Genomic DNA, 19,273 nt, shown 5'->3' with positions numbered 1-19,273 from the left:
AGACATACTTTCTTTTTCTTTTTGTATTTGGTGCAAGGCAGCAATAAAGATTCACAAGATAGAAGATAACAAACCATTTATCTATTAGTATCAAAATAAAGAAAAATACTTGAGTTTTTGGACATAAATCAACTAACTGCCCGTGACCAATCTTAAATTAGTTCAAGTCAGGTAAAGTTCAGTCTATCCTATTTGGATACATTTCATTCCTGTCATCAGTACTAGTTTGCAATAGTAAATTAGGTCTAATCTCACATTTGACTTTTAACATATAAGCTTACAATAAGCAAGTGAACACACAACTTTAGGTGTAAGAACAACATTTAAATCTTAAATCTCAACAAGTCTTCATGGATTTCCATGTCATAGAAATCATTAGAGTCCCACGCACAACCCAACAAAGTAGGGTGGTGAATCCTTTATACAACTATACCAGAAGCCCAATCTTCCAAGCTCTAAGACGAGGTACATCTGAAATTCCTCCGCCGTGATATGCAACACAAGAATATGACGATTCCTGTGCATCCATCAAAAGCTGAGGCATCAATTATGAAGTACATCATGACGGCCAAGTTGATAGGGGACCAGAAATTTTGCCAAAATAGCTTATCTGGGACCTATAAAAAAAAAAAAAACGACTCACACCATATACTGCATGCCGACCTGCAATAAATGTGAATGCGGTACACTCAAATTGGCAGTTCCTCTCCTACTATTCTTTCTCAAGAAAGCATAAAAATAGTTTATGATAAGCTTCTTAATGAACCATGAATCCTTCCTTGCCCTAATATCTCCATGACCAAGAAGATAGACCACACCAGATTCTTTGGCCTTGCGGATGAATGAGAGCTCCTTTTCAAGGGATTGATCTGCCTCAGACATTAATGACTCAGAAGACGTCCCAGGTTTCAGCTCTTCTGAAGTGCTTTCTTCCATAACTGCCTTTCCTGTGTCCCTAAAATCAGCTAAGAGCGGAACGCCTAGCGAATAAACACTTCCATTCGGAGCTACAAGGACTCTTGAGAAGGAGTACTCTTCAGAGTCTGAACCTTCGCCATCACTTTCAAGTGACCGTTCCTGAGCTTCTCTGCGTATGAACTTCTCAAGACTTTCAATGAGAAGTTGCTCAAAAGTATGGTGATTTTCTTTACGAGCATCCTTGTACCCATATCTGTAGATCCAAAGTTTTGGACAGAGAAATTAGTTCCCAAGTAACCTTAGATGCACATCAATTGTAGAAGAGAATGCAAATATTAGGACAGGGAACTGTTGAAATTTATAAGCATTCAAAACAGAGGAGGTATGAAGATAAGCTGGCTGTTCAGCCATTATTTGTTTGAAGAGAAGAATTAACCATCACTCACACAAGTACTACCAAAAAATTAGGAAGGTTTCAGCTTCTCAATATCCACCATACATGTTCATTTAACCGTCTGTCGAGCAACAGTTTTAACAAGGTTGATCTCAAGATTTGCGCAAGCGTTCTTTCTGAAAATATCTAATTTACTTTCCCTAAAAAAAAAAAAAAAAAAGATTTGTGCAAGTGTTATATTTATTGTAGCTCTCTTTAGTCATGTCGGTTTATGTGGTGAAGGCATATATTTATTGTGGCTCTCTGTAAAAAAGGCACTAGCAAAACAGGGAAATTTAGTTTACCTGGCTACACAACGGAATATGTGGTAGCTTCTGGGGCAAACTCGCCGGAACAGGAACCTTTCATTCTGAGGTACAACTGGAACAGGAACATACTTTATACAAACAAAAATGACCATGGAATGCACGGCAGGTAGAGTGGTGAGAAAATGTCCAAATATGGCTGGTATTCCCTTTGCTAGTTCATTATAAAGCAAGCCAATTCCAGGAGCTCTTATAGTTCCAAGGTTGGGGCCCAATTCCCGCAACAAATCCATAGACATCTTCTCCTTGACTTCAGTTTCATACTTCAGCTTGCTTCCATAATTCCAGATATACATAATCAGGAACAAGACAACAGCAAAGACGAGGATAATCCAACTTCCATCTCCCACACTCCATAATACAGACGAGAAGAATGTCAACTCCAATCCCAAGAAGATAATAACAAAACTTAGCACAATTAAGATGTTGATCTGCCATATCAGAAGCATAACAATTGTAACCAATATTGTTGTCATCATCATCACTCCAAGCTCCGCTATGGCTGTCAAATAGGGTATGCATAAGAAATCAACAAGGCGGTCTATAAATCACAAATCATTTGATGAAAACTCAGAAGCACCTTATGTTTTTCATCATCAAAGACACAACTCTAAATGAAATACAAAAAACACAACAATGTTTTCTCCTACATATCATGGTTAGCAAGCAAAACTCATGAACAAATCAATCATTGTACATATACTACGTACACCACAAAAGAATATGTAGAGCATCCAATGCAAGAGAATTAAGGTTACAATGACAACAAACCAGCATTTTGTCAAGTAGTTTACAGGTGTGTACAGGTGTTCCCTGTAATCTTCAAAGTTATGAACTGATAAAGAAAGTCGAAAGATAAAATTGAAATATTGAAAACTAGTACAACACTGTCAGAAAAGTTGAAATATTGAAAAATAGTACAACACTGGCGAAAAAATAGTACAAAACTGTAGGTTTTCACAAATGATTTTGGAAACACACTACATTCCAAAGGTTTTAATTCCAAAACACCAGACCAATCAATGTAATAACAAAGTGGCAAAAAGAAAAATTCACTGGAGATCATTTTATATCAACAAAAGAAGCACAAAGATTGTGCAGTGGTTACAACCGGAGACGAGTTAACAAGATGGTCTTGAAAAAAAAAACAAGTTAACAAGATGGTAGATGGACAAGATATTTCAATTTTGTATCTACCAACTTTCAAACATTTATTAGAAAGCTCCAAGTGCACATCACGACAAACATTAAGTACTAAGGTAAGAGACAGAGCAATCAGCAAAGAATTTGTAAGTTTTAAAAAGGATTACCATAAGCATTTCCAATCTCATATATATTTGAGATAGAGCAGACTAAAACCAAAGACAACGCCAGAAGAAACCAGTTCATGACTGGGATATAAATCTGACCCATGAACTTCCGGGACGTGTGAACGATCTTAAGGCGCGGGAAGCAACCTAGAGCTGTGGATTGTTTAATGCAAGAAAAAGTAGCTGTGGTCATTGCCCTACTGGCAATCAAAGCAGCTATATTAGCGATCAAGAAGACAAGCCAGAAAGCTCCACCTGCATATAATTGCAGAATTTCACCCAATAAATACCGTCTGTGTGTACTTTTATATTCAGAAACGTATCTGTAATAATGAAAATTACACACAATCATGACACTTCTGTTTCTATAAATATTCTCATGTCTCCCATTGTTATTCTCATGATTTTCCACAGTTAATGATAAATATACAAGATGTTCTCAGAATGAGTGCTACAGGACTAGAAATTTACTTGGCACAGAAGAGAAGAAAGCTTGTGTTGTATCAGCATGGTTCTCCATCAGGTAAGCAGCTTGACCAAGGTATCCCAATAGAAGGCACGGTAGCACAAGGAACATAAATGTAAGCTGCAAATTAAACAACATTCTATAAGAAATAACTATATCTGCCAAATTGGACTACTTTAGTGACATAAAAGAGGGAGGCACGGTTATGTACTAAAAATGCATGAATCTATGATATAAATTAAGTACAATAAGCCCCTATTTACCCCCCCCCCCCCCCCCCCAAAAAAAATTGTGCTGCATACCTGAACTGACCTCACAGAAAAATAGCAAAGATCTGCAAACATTGCCTCGGAACCTGAATTTCAGAGTTGGAGATCAGCTGTATATATAAGAAAATAGACAACAGAAGAATAGGCTTGATGGCAATATCAGTATATCACAAACACAAGCTATCAGGAAACTCAAAAAGGAGATACTAAGACACAATAATTAATGGGCGGAGAAATAAACATAGCAAAGATCTGCAAACATTGCCTCAGAACCTGAATTTAAGAGTTGGTGATCAGCTGTATATCTAAGAAAATAGACAACAGAAGAACAGGCTTGATGGCAATATCAGTATATCACAAACACAAGATATCAGGAAACTCAAAAAGGAGATACTAGGACACAATTATTAATGGGTGGCGCAATAAAGAACATGAAGAGACATTTTAATTCATGTTTTCCTCACACGTCGACACACTAGTAAGAAGACCAGCTTAATTTTTACAACAAGTTCTGTTGCATATAAAGCTTGATCAAGAGTTTTACCCTTTAAAAATAGTTAAGAGGACAAACAGATGTGACTCGGCTTCACGATATACCAACTCAGTAATTCTGTTTAATTGAAACTACACTACTGATGCAGGTTCGGACAAGAAAGGAGAGAAATGACTAACAAATGTCAACTTGCATACCCTGCAATAGAAATAGAAATACAGCAATGGATGAGGCGATCAGAAACATATTCAAGATGAAATTTGACCAAATACCACATTAGGAAGTGAATGATAATGATAAATGTTTCACACATGCATGACTGCACAGGAAAATTTGTTTGTTAGACTTCTCGATCAAGTGGAATCTGCAACATGTACCAAGGAAACAACTTAAAAGGCATCCATGCCGCTTTTTACCCAAAACTAGAAACAAATTCATGCTAAAGCGCTATTATCAAGGGAAATCTCTGGAGCAGGCAGGCTTTTGGTGATTCAACATCAAGCGATACATGTGAGTTCGAAGAACTTCTTCAGTAAAAATCAATTTTGTAAGTCACTTCACCCTGCAAATAGGGCGAGGAATGTTGCGATGGATGTGTGGACATACCAGGAAAGATGGGGTGAGGAATAAGATTATTCGGGAGAAGGTGGGAGTTGCCTTGGTGGAGGATAAGTTGCGAGAAGGGAGGCTACGTTGGTTCGGGCATGTGATGAGGAGGGGCCCTGATGCTCCAGTGCGGAGGTGTGAGACTCTGGCTAGGGATGGTTTTAGGCGGGCCAGAGGTAGACCGAAGAAATATTGAAGGGAGGTGATTAGGCATGATATGGAGCAATTACAGCTTACAGAGGACATGACCCTTGATAGGAAGGTGTGGAGGACGCGGATTAGGGTAGAGAGTTAGGGGGTGGGAGTGCGGAGGTAGTAATAGGGGAGTGCTCCTTTGGGTCTGGAGTTTCTGGTTCGTAGTGTTGTGGCTGTAGTTTGGGGCTAGTGGTGTTGGCTTTTTCGCATCCCGTACTAGTTTATTATGCACTTATCTTTTGTGTTTGTTATACGGTTAGTTTGTTTTGTGTACCATACTAGTTTATATGCGCCTACTTTTTGTATTTATTATACTGTTATTGGTCCTAAGCCGTGGGTCTATCGGAAACAGCCTCCCTACTTCTCTTGAGGTAGTGGTATGGCATGCGTACACTCTACCCTCCCCAGACCCCACTAGGTGGGAATACACTGGGTATGTTGTTGTTGTACTTCACCCTGCAAATACCTATGTGCCCTTGCCCTCATACACACACACACTCAATCTCGTTTGTTAAGGTTACAGGAGCACTCTGTTTAAATTGATCTCCCTAAGAGAGGAGGGAGAAAAAATAAGAGATGGATGCATTAAAAGTGATGTTTCTCAGCAATAACTTTGCAGGAAAATATTTTATGAAGTGACAAGCAAATACATCTCACGTTGTGCCAATATGCAAGAAAATATAAGAAGTCCAACATAGGAGAGCAAGCTCACTGGAACTTACATCAACCTTCTTGGCTCAACTCAATTAAAAACCCAAAGAAAGAGAAACGCATAGAACAATCCCTTTAGTTTTTGCCAATCAAATTACATCACTATCAAAAAGAATCAGTTCGCAGGTGTCTACCTGTTGCACACAGAAGACAGCCACCAAGAGAATACCAAGCCTTGGTTGAGTTGCGCTTGAAATAATAGTATATGTGAACAGGATTAAATGCCCTCCAAACACGAGAATCATACTTAATGAGGTTGTAGACACCAATACCACCCAGGGAACAAAACCATATAAACAAAGCAGGACCAACTACAAGACCCACTTTACTTGTCCCATACTTCTGTACGCTGAAGAGAATTACAAGATATGCCACCGAGATCATCACTACTTCATCTGCAAAAGAAATAAAATCTAAGAAACTTGAAACAAAAGGGCTTAAAGGTGCAAAATTGTAAAAGAGTGGATGGAATTCATCTTCTCGGCTGATTCTAGAAAGTTAAATAATATTGCAGATTTAGTTTTAGCAGCTTTATAACATTATAGTCAGGTGATATCCAGTTTCTTTACGAACCAGGGTTGTTGCTCAGGAAGGTGAGAGCATCAGTGAAGTTGTCTCCCGTTGATAGGATGAGTTTGAGCTGTTGGAGTCAGCAATTAATGCTCGGGTCAAGGTAAGTCGTTACATCACACCCTCTTGGCGTGGGCCCATCCCCCAACACTGCATGAACGCAGAATGCTTGGTTCAACGGGATGCCCTTTTTAATGTTAATGGCCAGGTTATCAGATCTTCAATTTTACCAGCTAGCCTACTAAACTAACGAGAATCCCATTCTCACAACCAAATTCATTGAGCTATGTGCACTAATTTTGCAATTATACTTATGGACTTTATCACCACAGTATGCAGAGAACAAATACTTAAAGAGTAATTGGGCAGCAGCCAGCAATCCCATATCAAACTTCAAAGAACTAGATATGGCCATCCAAAATAAAAAGCTAACAAAACACTACATCATCAGATGATATAATTAGGCCAACATTAACGTCAAAAACACTAGACATGACATATCACACACGTAGTCTTCCTTAGCAATCTAATTTGTGCCACAATGCAACATACGACACAATCATAAAATACTTCAATTACTGAGGTAGGTGATGGTAGTGAGGTTTACGATTTCATAACCTGAGCTTTCCTTAACCAGCTGACCTTACTTTCCTTAACCAGCTGACCTTACTTTGTAACCTTAGCCTCCCTTTCTTTAGAGTTTCCTAGTTCGACTAAGTGACTTCGTAGCCTCAACCTACTTTTTTTCTTACTGTAGCATAGGCCTTCGCCACTTCAAACGGGTGCTTCGCCGCTCTTTTTTTTTTGGTCTCTATCAAATTTCAACCATTTCTTGATTAGCTTGTGTCATCTTTGCAAAGAAATCCTACTTTCTACGTATAGTTCATTTTCATGACATCTCTAAAGGGTTGGTATAATGGAAATTATGAGCACGCCATTTTGGTAGGACTGTGTCAGTTTGTGAAGCTTGTACAACAACAACAACAAACCCAGTGTATTCCCACATAGTGGGATTTGGGGAGGGTAAGATGTACGCAGTCCATACCACTACCTCCGGAGAAGTAGAAAGGTTGTTTCCGATAGAACCCCGGCTCAGTTTGTAAAGATTGTAGATCAATAAAAATTGAAAATGCTGCCTATTTCATGAAGTGAACAATATTGTACAGATAATATTACCTTGCTTGACCGCAGAAAATCCAACTTTTAAGCCACCAACAGCAGACACTACTGCATCAAAAAGAGTTTAAAACTAATATTGAGTACCCAGAAAAAATAAGGAAGGCTAATTTACACAGAAGAAAAAGACCACAGAGGAACATAATACGGCAACCATCCACTTCTCAGACCAACAAATTTAGTAGAATGTCCTGACCTGACATAGCAGGTGTAACAACACCATCAGCAATCACCATTGAAGTGCCAGCAAGAACTAACATCAGAAGAAGCTTTTTCAATGTCACTGAAGCCTCTAGTCTTTCTTTTATTTTTAAAGACCTCTCAAGTTCTGGAGATGGCACCTTCAGTCTAAAGCTTGATATGCGAGCATCTGATCGAAGTTGATTGGGAAGAAGATTAACCTTTGCATGCCTACAAAGCAATGAGTACAAAGCAAAGGTACCACCTGCAGTTATTAACCAACTAATTGAATAAATCAGAAGACACAAAACATGGTGTAATGTGGTAAATGTCGTGAAACAATTAGCGGATTTTAAATGATAGCTTACCTTCACCATCATCATTGGCCCAAAGAACAATAAGGACATATTTAACCAAGGGAATGAGGATTAAGGTATATAAAACCATGGATAATGCACCAAGAACATCTTCATTGCCACTGACTGGGGCCTTACTAAACATCACACTAAAGGTATACAAGGGACTCGTTCCCACATCACCAAAAACAACTCCAAGCGTCTGAAAGGCCAACAGGATTGTTTTACCCACTGAGACATCCTGCAAAATACACGCAAAATTAGTTGACTCTGCGTCTGTTGTTCAAATAAAAATTTCTTATTTTTAGCAAAAGCAGAAGTCAAATAAAGACTATCATTCTCTGAATGGACCTTTGCCCAATGAAAACAGAAAAAGCAGTGATGTCAAAGGCTCTTTTGATGCACGCTTTACCCCTGAACAAGGTGCAAAATAGGTAGGTAAGCACTTCGAGTCTCTTAGGCAACGGTTTAGTTCAGGCAACAAGCCACTAAGGCTTAAGTCTCATCAGTGATCGCCTATAGGCTATATCAACTACTATTTCTATATTTCTTTTCAATTCTTTATGCAAATAACTGTTGTTTATGTCTATTCTTATGTTATAGTATTACATGTACTTTTATTGTCCTCTTCAATTGCGCTTTTTTTCAATTGAAGCCTCCACTTTTTTGCTATTTACGCTTAAAAGTCCAACAGACTTTCATGCTATTTGGTTTTCATGTCTAATAATGCTGAGAAGAAGGAACCATTAAACAAAGGAAAAAGCAAAAAAAGGTGAAGGTTCTCAAATTAAGTATATCCCTGATCAGTGGTTGACTAGCCCTTTACGTCCCTCTATTTAAGTCCTTCTAGTCTTCTGTTTATCTACCTCTAGTAGAGCAGATGAGCATCGACAGACTCAACATTTCAATTCATTCACTACAACAACAACAACAACAAACCCAGTGTATTCCCACCTAGTGGGGTCTGGGGGGTAAAATGTACGCAGTCCATACCTCTACCTCTGAAGAAGTAGAAAGGTTGTTTCCGATAGACCCCCGGCTCAAGGCACGAGATACCACACAAACACATAGTAAAGCACAGAAGCAGATTACATAACAAAAATATGGCACCCATAAGTAATATAAAACAGAGGAGAACAGAGGAAAGCACACAGATTCGTAATGAAACATGGAACACGGAACACGGAATCATCACAGGAATAAAACCCCCACCAAGTAATTCCCTACACTAGCGACCCAAACTGGCCCTAGTCCTCTGCCGTGATTCGCGTCCTCCAGACCTTCCTATCTAGGGTCATGTCCTCGTTGAGCTGTAACTGTTCCATGTCCCGCCTAATCACCTCACCCCAGTACTTCTTCGGCCTACCCCTACCCCGCCTAAAACCATCCAACGCTAGCCTCTCACACCTACGGACCGGGGCATTCATGCCCCTCCTCTTCACGTGTCCGAACCATCTCAATCGTGCTTCCCGCATCTTGCACTCCACTGAAGTCACACCAACCTTCTCCCGGATAGTCTCATTCCGAACTCTATCCCTCTAGTCAGCCCACACATCCAGCACAACATCCGCATTTCTGCCACCTTCATTTTTTGGATGTGGGAGTTCTTAACTGGCCAACACTCCGCTCCATACAACAAGGCCGAACGGACTACCACCCTGTAGAATTTGCCTTTAAGCTTGGGCGGCACCTTCTTATCACACAGCACCCCCGACGCGAGCTTCCACTTCATCCATCCCGCCCCAATACGGTGCGAGACATCCTCGTCAATCTCACCGTTACTCTGGATCACGGACCCAAGATACTTGAAATTATCCCTCTTACGGACCCAACATTTCAATTCATTCACTGTTGCTAGAAAATGATTAAAAAAACAGCATACCCAGTGTAATCACACAAGTGGGGTCTGGGGAGAATAGGATGTACGCAGACCTCACCACTACCTTTGGTGGAGTAGAGAGATTGTTTCTGACAGACCTTCGGCTAGAAAATGATCTCATAAAATAATTTCTATAACAAGTTGATCACAGAAAGAAAGAACAGCGATACAGAGTAGCACCAGCCGCTGGCATTAATTAACAACATTAGTAAAACTAACTTCAACTTTCCAATGTTTCTCCATTATCAATTCGTAAAGTATTTCAAATGTAATTGGAATGACATTGGCCGAAACAGAATGAATGAATATATATAGCAGATCTCAAATAGTTTACTATTGAGCCTTTATTAAACCAATAGCATATCAAGTTTCTATAAAATTAACAGGACTACTAAGCAATGCAAAATACTAAATAAATTACCGAAAATTCACCTCAAAGTCATTTCTCTGAACACCAGGAACTTCAAGTGCCTCCACATCAAACGAATCAATACGAGGACCAGTACGGATCAGCTTCTGCTCCGCATTATCCTCATCATCAGAATCCAATTCCACGCCATTTCGCGGCGTAGAATTATCATCCCCATCCACTGTATCACGATCACCATTATCGATCTCGGAATCATCCTCGGCCTGAAATACCCACCGTGAATCCTCCATAGACGACGTTAATCCGCCATTTTGCCTATCTAATCCTACGTCCGTTGTCATCTCAAAACCACTGGTAGACTTCGATTGATTCAATCAACGGCAAGTGCAAAAGTTCCTATGACGAGTATGTGTATTTGTATACGTGCGCATTTATTTATGTAATGTATATGTATGAACGTATTAGTGTAGAATTGCAGAGTGTAGAATGAATGGAAACCCTAGGGGTTTGGATGAGATTTTTATTTATGCAAAAAGGGAAGGGAAGAAAGATTATAGCAGGTGGGTTCGTGTGCGTCTCTGGGAATTCTGCTTTGAACGGATCGAGCAGTGGATGGCAGGTGGCGAGCGACCTTTTTTGCAGCAGCCAACATCAAGACCGTGAATTTAACTTACAATTTTTATTTTTTTTTACTTTCTGCTTTTTTTAACAAACTATTCTCATTTTTTGATATATAAGAGGTTTTTATTTCACACTTGGAGATCAAAATGATTATGCTACACTAGAGATCAAAAAGATCATGCACTTTTATTCATTTTGTAAGAGGTTAAAATAAAATGTGTCAATTTTTCCATTGACCATCCAAACAAAATGCAACCCAATTAATAGACTCGAGTTTATTTTAAAACAAAGAGTAAAGCGTTCTGAACTATGACTTAATTTATTATGGCACAATCTAATTTCATAAGGGTTTTATTACTATCTTTGACGTCGATTTCATTTTTATATAATAAAAGTATCATGTGCAGCATAAAAGGATGATAAAAATATGCTAGAATTGAATTCAGGAAATAATAGGTTTCATGTTAAATTAAAGTATGTCGTAAGAATTTTGGACATAGTTCGAGGGATACTAGATGCTTATTTCTAAAACAAATAAAATATAAATTTGAATTACGAATTTTACAGTGCATGGAATGACACGGCAAAAACTTATCCGTGTTCAGTACACCAAGTCAATATATATAGGTCATGTATTTGAATGTAGAGTTCATTTTATTTAACCATGCTTATTTAATATGTCTTTTACTTCATTAATTACTTAATCATGATAAATTATATTAGTTGGGTATAAATAACAGATGTGGATAAATTCTTAGCAGGTGATATAAGAGCTTCTTTAATATGATCAATGACCATTTAAATATCACCATTTAGTATAAGAGGTTAGAAGCATATCGTTCTTAGACGACATGTGTGCCTCGGCTAGGGGTATTTGATTTAAGTGTGTCAAGTGGGCTGGGTCGATCCGGCCCTTGTAACTAACCTGGGTTCGGGTTGACCCGATCCAATAAGTCCTAGGGTTTTAAGGTTTTGAGTCTCGGGCCGATTATTTTTTTGAAATGGGCCCGGCTAATCGGTTCGAACCAAGCCTGGTCCAGACTTACCGATTAACCGGTCCGAACCAAGCCCGGTCCAGGCTTGCCGGTTAACCGGCTCGACCCGGCCCGGATATCATTTTTTTTTTTCAAAAAAAAAAAAGGATTTTGGGTCAAACTAGCCGTTGGCCCAACAGCTATATAGCCGTTTCAACGGTTAGTTTGGACCCATTTATTTTTCTAAAAAAAAAAAAAATTAAAAATTATTTTTTAATACCAAAAAAAATTCTATAAATACCCTACAACTTCAAATCATTTTTCACACAATTTTTCACTCTCTCAAATCTCAATTCTCAATTCTCAATTCTCAAATATTCAATATATTTAATTTCTTAAAGTGTTCACTTTAATTTTTTAATTTTTCGTCTACAAAGTACGAGCGGAAGTTTTTAAAGTTGCAATCTTCGGATACTTCCAAAATTTGGTATTGTCGTTCCATCTCTTACGTTTAATTTTTATTTATTGTATTAATTGTTTAATATTTAATTTTATTATATTTGTGTATTTTGAATATTTTTAGTTTAATTTAATTTATATTATGGATAAATTAAGAAATTTCGCTACTAAAGGTGTTAAAAATTTTTGTCCCAGAAACGGTAGTGGTAGTAAAAAGCGAATTACTAGCAGTAGAGGTACTTCAAGTAGTAAATATACCCGTGTACCTTCGCCTCCGGTACCGCTTGGTACACCTTTTGAGGAAGAAATAGGTGTAGGTGCTCACGATATAGATTATGTAAAAGCTCAGAAAAATTACGGTATAGAAGAATAAAATGAAGTAGATGCGGTTAATTTAGACGAAGATAATGAAAATATTGCTGAGACACCTGCAGTAGGAGATGCTAACGTTAAATCTGAATCGGTTAATCTCCCTCCCCGTCCTCCCAGTGCCCCAAGACCTCGTAAAAAAACTAGTGTTGCATGACATATTTTTGAACGTATATCAGATATTGAGGTGTAATGCAATATTTGTCAATAAATATATAAGCATAGAAGTGAAGGCAAGTAAGGGGATACGGGTACATTAATGAGACATATAGCTGAAGATCACAAAAGAGAGTTAAATATTGCACAAGGTGGTGGGGATGTTGGTGGGCCAACGCAAACTAGAATGGACCCAACAACCGGTCATGTAGCGAAGAAGTATAATAAATTGAGGGACCAGGAAGAAATAGCTAAAATGGTAGTTGTGGGTTGTTTGCCTTTTAGTTTTCCTTCTTCTGATGCCTTTGTTCGTTATATACGAGCAATTTATAATCCTATGTTTAACGGTATTCCTAGAACTACTTGTCAGTCTGATATTTTTAGACTTCATTTACAATATTGTTTTTATTTATCAACATTGTTAAAAAAATATTCAATGTAGATTGTTCCTAACTTCTGATCTTGGTCGTGCTGTAAATAAAAAAAAAGATTATTTAACCGTTACTTGTCATTGGATGGATAGTAATTTCGTGATGCAAAAACGTATTCTTGCTTTTTTATATGATGAAGATCATAAACATACTAGACAATTTATTGCTGATTTTATTGTTAAAATTGTCGGATATTATGGTATTGAAAATAAAATTTTATGTATTGCTTTTGATAATACTTCTAACAACAAGACTGCTATAACAAAAATAAAATCTATGCTATCTCCGCCCTTGCCTGAAATTTTTCATATTAAGTGTGCATGTCATATGTATAATTTAATTGTAAAAGATGGTCTTGAATTTTTTGAGCTTTATATTGAAAAAATTCGTCTTGCCGTTGATTTTATTCAAGGAAATAATCGTAGATCGAGAATTAGAGAATTTAAAGTTAAATGTCAAGAAAATAGACTTACACCGATTTTGATGCCCGAGGAAATTGATACTAGATGGAATTCTACGTATGAATTTTTAAAAACTTGTTATAAATATAGAATTTCTATTACACTAGCTTTTAACCAACATTGCGGTTCATTTGTTGATTCTGCTGATTGCATGCTACATAATTCTGATTGAGTTGTAATTAATGATCTTGTTAAGTTTTTAGAAAAAATTTATGTAGCTATGGTTGAATTTTCCTGTGCTTATTATCCTACTGTTTGTAATATTTTGGCATATATAACAGATATTTCTGGTTTGCTTAAAAAATATAAAAATAAAGAAGGTTATAAAGAAGCTGTTGGCGCCATGTTTACAAAATTTTAAAAATATTTTTTCCCGATTCCCCCTATTTACTTGGTTGGTGCTATGCTAAATCCGTGCATGAAATATAATAATATGTGCCCTTGCTTCTTAGCACATCCCTTTTGTTGCTCGTTAGCGTTGTTTTTTTATTGCAGCTAGCGCGATTGACTAATGACAATAGAAAGGGACTTTCTCACTTGTTTAAAGCCATATAAGGCTTTCTTCAATCGGCAAACAAGGAGGAAGTCTGCCACACCAACCCTTTAAGAGATAGGGACTCCAGTGCAGCGGTAAGAAAAAGTCAGTCAGTGAATCGGTGGATCACATACTTGGAAACAGGGACAGAAATCGGTGGATCACACACTTGGAGACAGGGACAGGGATATGCCTGACTCTTTAAAAAGTACAAGTATTGAAAGCATGAAGTCTAGGGACAACGATAAACGTGAGAAATGGCACCTCCGCCCTACTAAAGAAGTTCGCAAGCAAGGGACATGCCGAAAACCTACCTTTCCAACTAAGTCCAAGGCGAGGACCCAAGTGTCTGAACGCCATTTATTTTCATTTTCAGTACACTGAAAGTTTTTCTAACGTTTTAAGATAATATTGGTGCACCACAATATTATCAAAAATAATAAGCGTAAAAAAAACTTCAAGTCTATTGTGTTTAAGCGCAAAGTATAAATAAAGCGTGAGATTTAACGAAAAAAGGTATAAAGGTAGAAAAATATAAATATATATCTAATCCAAAACTAATAATATAAGCATGAATGACAAACATATGACCGTTTTTTTTACTTTTTTTTAATAAAGTGAAATATCAATTACTTAGTGTTCGTTTCTTCAGAAAGTCTAATTGACAAGGGAAAGTATGTATTATAAATTAAAATCTAATTTGCACATTAAGCGAAGCGAGCGCTCAATACATTTTGAGTATTGCACCGGTGCAAATTCGCCTTTGGGTACATGTGTCCTTCATTCTACTATTGCTTAATATGTTGCTTCTTATATAAAAACACCATAAATAATTAGAATTTCATCGAATCTATTCAGCTTTTCTTCATTTCTAGTTGTCTCTTCCTCTGCATATATGTATCTCTTTGCTTCGCCTTCTGAGATTTACTGTCTCTATGTTCTACTTAGTACTTGCTTTGCTTATGGGTGTAATGATTTGATTTGAAGTTATGCTTCCACGTTCAATTTTGCCTCTTGATAGAATTTATCTTTTTGTGGAATTTTGCGTATTAGAATATATTTTCAAAAGTTTATAAAAGCTAGAATTGACTTTAGTAGCTTTAGTTTCATCAATGTGACTTTCAAATACCGGACAATATTCGTTTCTATAACTATTTTATCAAACATATCCGAATCAGTTTTTTACTTTGGCCTGTGACTTACAGGCTAAAGCCATAAGTTAGAAATTTCAATTTGTGACTTTTGATTTTTTTTTTTTACCATCCCAATTTAAAATCAAGTACTTAAAAACATATTTTTTTAAAAATTTACTCAAACACTTTTAAAATAATTAAAAATCATTTTGACTAAAAATACTTGAATCAGTTCAAACAAGCCCTCAACGCTTAATGTATTGAATTGTGCCCTTTTTTTCTCAGATGGCTCTACCTCCTAATTACAAGATCCAAAAATGAGGGCATATAATTTTACATGCTTGATACATAGTAAAATAAGAGCATAAAAAAAAAAAAAAAGAATACTGAGCACGAAAAAAGCAATATATATTGAGAGAAAAAAAGAAAAATATAACTTGGTCGTAGTTCTCTTCGAACACAATGCGTTGAACAAAGCAAGAAATACCCTAAAACATCAATGATACTTCTATCACAAGTTCATGTATGACATGATTATCAAAACCCATACACATAAGTTTTGACAATTATGCCACAACTACAAAAACTACACGTAATATTCAATCACAAAAAGATAACTGTCAACTTTTCCACATTTGAAAATAATCTATACACATGACGTGCTATCATAAGATGCATATTAATAAATGTGTCTTTTAGATGCTACATAGTACTGTGAAACAGTCATACCAACTTTAAAATATATAGCAATTAAAGTTAAAATTATCCTCATTATTAAACCTCATTCCCAGTAAATAAAGATGTCAATCTCAACATCTCATTATAAAACTAACTCTCATATCACATAGAAAGAAACTTGAGAAGATAACTGTCATTTTTATTCATATTTGAGAACAGTATACACAAAGACGAACCCACATAGGTCTGAGTGGGTGCTTTAGCATCCATTACTTCCAATGCAGAACCTGTACATTTGTATAAAAAGTTGATAAAAAATGACAAATAACAAAGTGAGCACCCACTAACACAAAGTTGCGTTGGGTGTTGTGGCCTTTGGTCTAAGAGATTGAGCCCTTCCACTTACAACTCCCTTTTAACAATTTTTCTTTCCTTCCATTTTTGCTTCTCTCTTTAATTTTCCTCCTCTTTACTTGATATCTTTTTTTAGCTCTTTTTGTTTATTTTATATATCTCCATTCTTTTCGTTTTTTAGTTTCTCATCTGGTGTTCGGTGTCCACATTAGAGCCCCGTATTCCAGGGTTTTTTCCATATCAATATTGAACCCTCGACCTCTGGTTAAGGATAGAGCAATCCGATTCACTGCACCACAATCCATGTTGGTATATATATCCATTCTTAATAGTCTATTGAATAGTTCAATAAAATTGTGTGCGCAAGGATACTATTGTTATTTAAAAAAAAGAATAGGAAAACATCGAGAATAATTGTGTATAGAATGACAAGTATAATATTTACTACATTTATATTGAGATAGTTTTAACATTAGTTTAATTACTCATTCTGCTTCTCTTAACATTAGTTTAATTGCTCATTCTGCTTCTTTTAACATTAGTTTAATTACTCATTCTGCTTCTACACGTATACTTAGTATATAATGGTCGTGCATTTTTTTGGGGGGCTTTCCCATCCGGTGTCCAATACCTGCATTGGAGTCTGACTAATTCGGATTTGCGTCGGGTAGGGCCCCATTCGGGGAGCGCTCCCAACAGAGTTTTCTCCATGCCCATAGTCGAACCCTCGACCTCTGATTAAGGATGGAGCAGCCCCATCCGCTACACCACAATCCATGTTGGTGGTTGTGCATTACCAATTGAATATAAGATTTAAATTTGATGGATTTTAAAATATTTTCTAAAAGAATTTTCGTGAACTTCTATTTATATATCTATACTATGTATAAAATACGTAGGATTAAGTTGAACCCCTTAACTATATATTACAATATGTTATGTGTTATAATATAACGAGAACCCATTGCTTTGAAATTCTGAATTCGCCACTGAGTATACACACGTGATATTCTATCATACACTACATCTATGATGTATAATAGGGTGATACACCAATTCAAGTTTAAAAGATACTATTAAAAGATTATAAGAAGTTAGAATAGCCCTTTGGATTTTATTTTCAATAAACAGATCTATAAGTAAACTATTACTCTTATGTTTTTTTGAAAGACGACTGCTTCTCAAATTATTTCTTAACTGTCATCGCTTGATCACTTTCTTTTCCACTACGTGATTGTTTAAAGTGATTATCAAACTGACTCTTATATCAAGTGTGTATATATGTGTAACATGTACAATATAATATTATCTTATATTTATATATCTATAATCTATATCTATAATTTATATCTATAATATATTAAAAGTGTAAAGACACTTAGAAAAGTGATTTGAACTTTTTATCCTTCATTAAAAGTTTTCACTTTACATAAAATCGTCTTTTTACTAATTTTCTAAATTTAATAATTTAAAATTAAAAAAAACCTCCAACAACAAAAGAATGAAAATTAAACAAATAAAAGGAAAGAAAGAATAATTAAATTAGGAGAAGAAAAATCATACGAGAAAGAAATAAAAAAGAACACAGAAAAGGTAACAATATAAAATTTTACAGAATTTTCCTTATTTAAACCAGAAAATTTATTTTAAAAATTAAGGAATCTTAAAATATATGATAAGAAAAAAATAGGAAAAATTACACAAACTAGCATCCGTAAAATTATAATTACAATAAATAGCAACACTTCTTCAAAATTGCAACTTATAGCAAAAGTAGCAATATTTTACCCACTTCATAGTAATAGAAGAATATGTATTTTTCAGTCTTGCATATGTATTTATGAGTAATACATATATATATTTGTATATGTATTTATATAGTAACATTTTACTTAAATACAAATACAATTTGCTATTTTTCGTAATTATGAAACTGTTGCTATAAAAGTTATAATTAAAGCTACAGAGTTGCTATTTCTGAAATTTTCCCAGAAAAATATAGGGCAAAAATATTAAGAGATAATAATTAAGGAATCCTAAAATATATGGTAAAAAAAATTAAACAAGGATTACCATAAAGGATACTATGTAAACTGGGAAAAGAATAAAAAATTGATTAAAAAATTCACGTGTGCAATATTTTTTAATTTTATTTCATCTAGAATTCTTAGTTCATGTATATTTATTACGTGTGTTTGGTGAACATACTTTCTTTTGGTTTTTAGGTTGTTCTTGTTGTTTGATTTAGAATTTTTTTTTTCCCGAAAATTATATTATAATATTTAATTTATTTTGTATCGATTTTGTAGGTATTTGAAGATGGGTGATGGTGATAATATCAACATGATCGCTGAACAAAATTTTTAAAGGTAAATTGATTTTCGATGTCTTGTTTTGTTCAATCAATGTTGTGCATAAATAACTCTTTCGTTAGATTGAAGATAAAAAATTTTCGACATATGATTAAGAGTGGAAGGACTTCAATCATTCTACCACCAGTTATATTGATTTGAGACTTGTGAATTTATCAACATGATTCGAAGACTCAATTTCAAATTTGACAAGCGTTTTGAAGACCTACATACGATAAAGGCTAAGATAAATAAATGTCTTATTAAGTTCATTCTCGTAAGAAAAAGAATTTTCTCTTTCTGTAGATTAGTATTTTGATAAACTTCAGAAGTAATATTGTTCAACATATTTACGTTTATATTTTTGTCTTTATATCTAACAACTTTTACTCTGTTTTCAACGATCAAACTATGATGAACAAGTTTCAATAAGGAAGTGGTAGTAACTATAATTGGGAGTTCGGTTTATCACAACTGGAGACACAAAAGGACT

At 35.7% G+C, this 19,273-nt stretch overlaps 1 protein-coding gene across 3 annotated transcripts; it reads right to left on the bottom strand.

The window, feature by feature from the left end:
* Positions 1 to 59: 59 nt before the first annotated feature.
* Positions 60 to 11,032, bottom strand: LOC107840035 (potassium transporter 7). 3 transcript variants are annotated; one of them, XM_016683739.2, is made up of 10 exons: positions 10,321 to 11,032; positions 8,022 to 8,250; positions 7,670 to 7,918; positions 7,474 to 7,524; positions 5,862 to 6,122; positions 3,756 to 3,808; positions 3,459 to 3,573; positions 2,988 to 3,242; positions 1,657 to 2,179; positions 60 to 1,171 (listed from the first exon to the last, which is right to left on the bottom strand). In XM_016683739.2, the coding sequence occupies exons 1-10, from the start codon at positions 10,597 to 10,599 to the stop codon at positions 640 to 642; spliced, it is 2,547 nt and encodes an 848-aa protein (XP_016539225.2). In that variant the 5' UTR covers positions 10,600 to 11,032; the 3' UTR covers positions 60 to 639. The 3 variants fall into 3 exon arrangements, with proteins under 3 accessions (XP_016539225.2, XP_016539227.2, XP_016539228.2); XM_016683741.2 differs by having other exon boundaries at positions 7,474 to 7,521; positions 10,321 to 11,021; XM_016683742.2 differs by lacking the exon at positions 2,988 to 3,242 and having other exon boundaries at positions 10,321 to 11,021.
* Positions 11,033 to 19,273: the final 8,241 nt, after the last annotated feature.

This window comes from Capsicum annuum, chromosome 8 (genome assembly GCF_002878395.1).
Source record: "Capsicum annuum cultivar UCD-10X-F1 chromosome 8, UCD10Xv1.1, whole genome shotgun sequence".
NCBI classification, from domain to species: domain Eukaryota; kingdom Viridiplantae; phylum Streptophyta; class Magnoliopsida; order Solanales; family Solanaceae; genus Capsicum; species Capsicum annuum.
The sequence above is the reverse complement of the archived record's forward strand: the minus strand, read 5'-3'. Positions and strand labels throughout refer to the sequence as shown.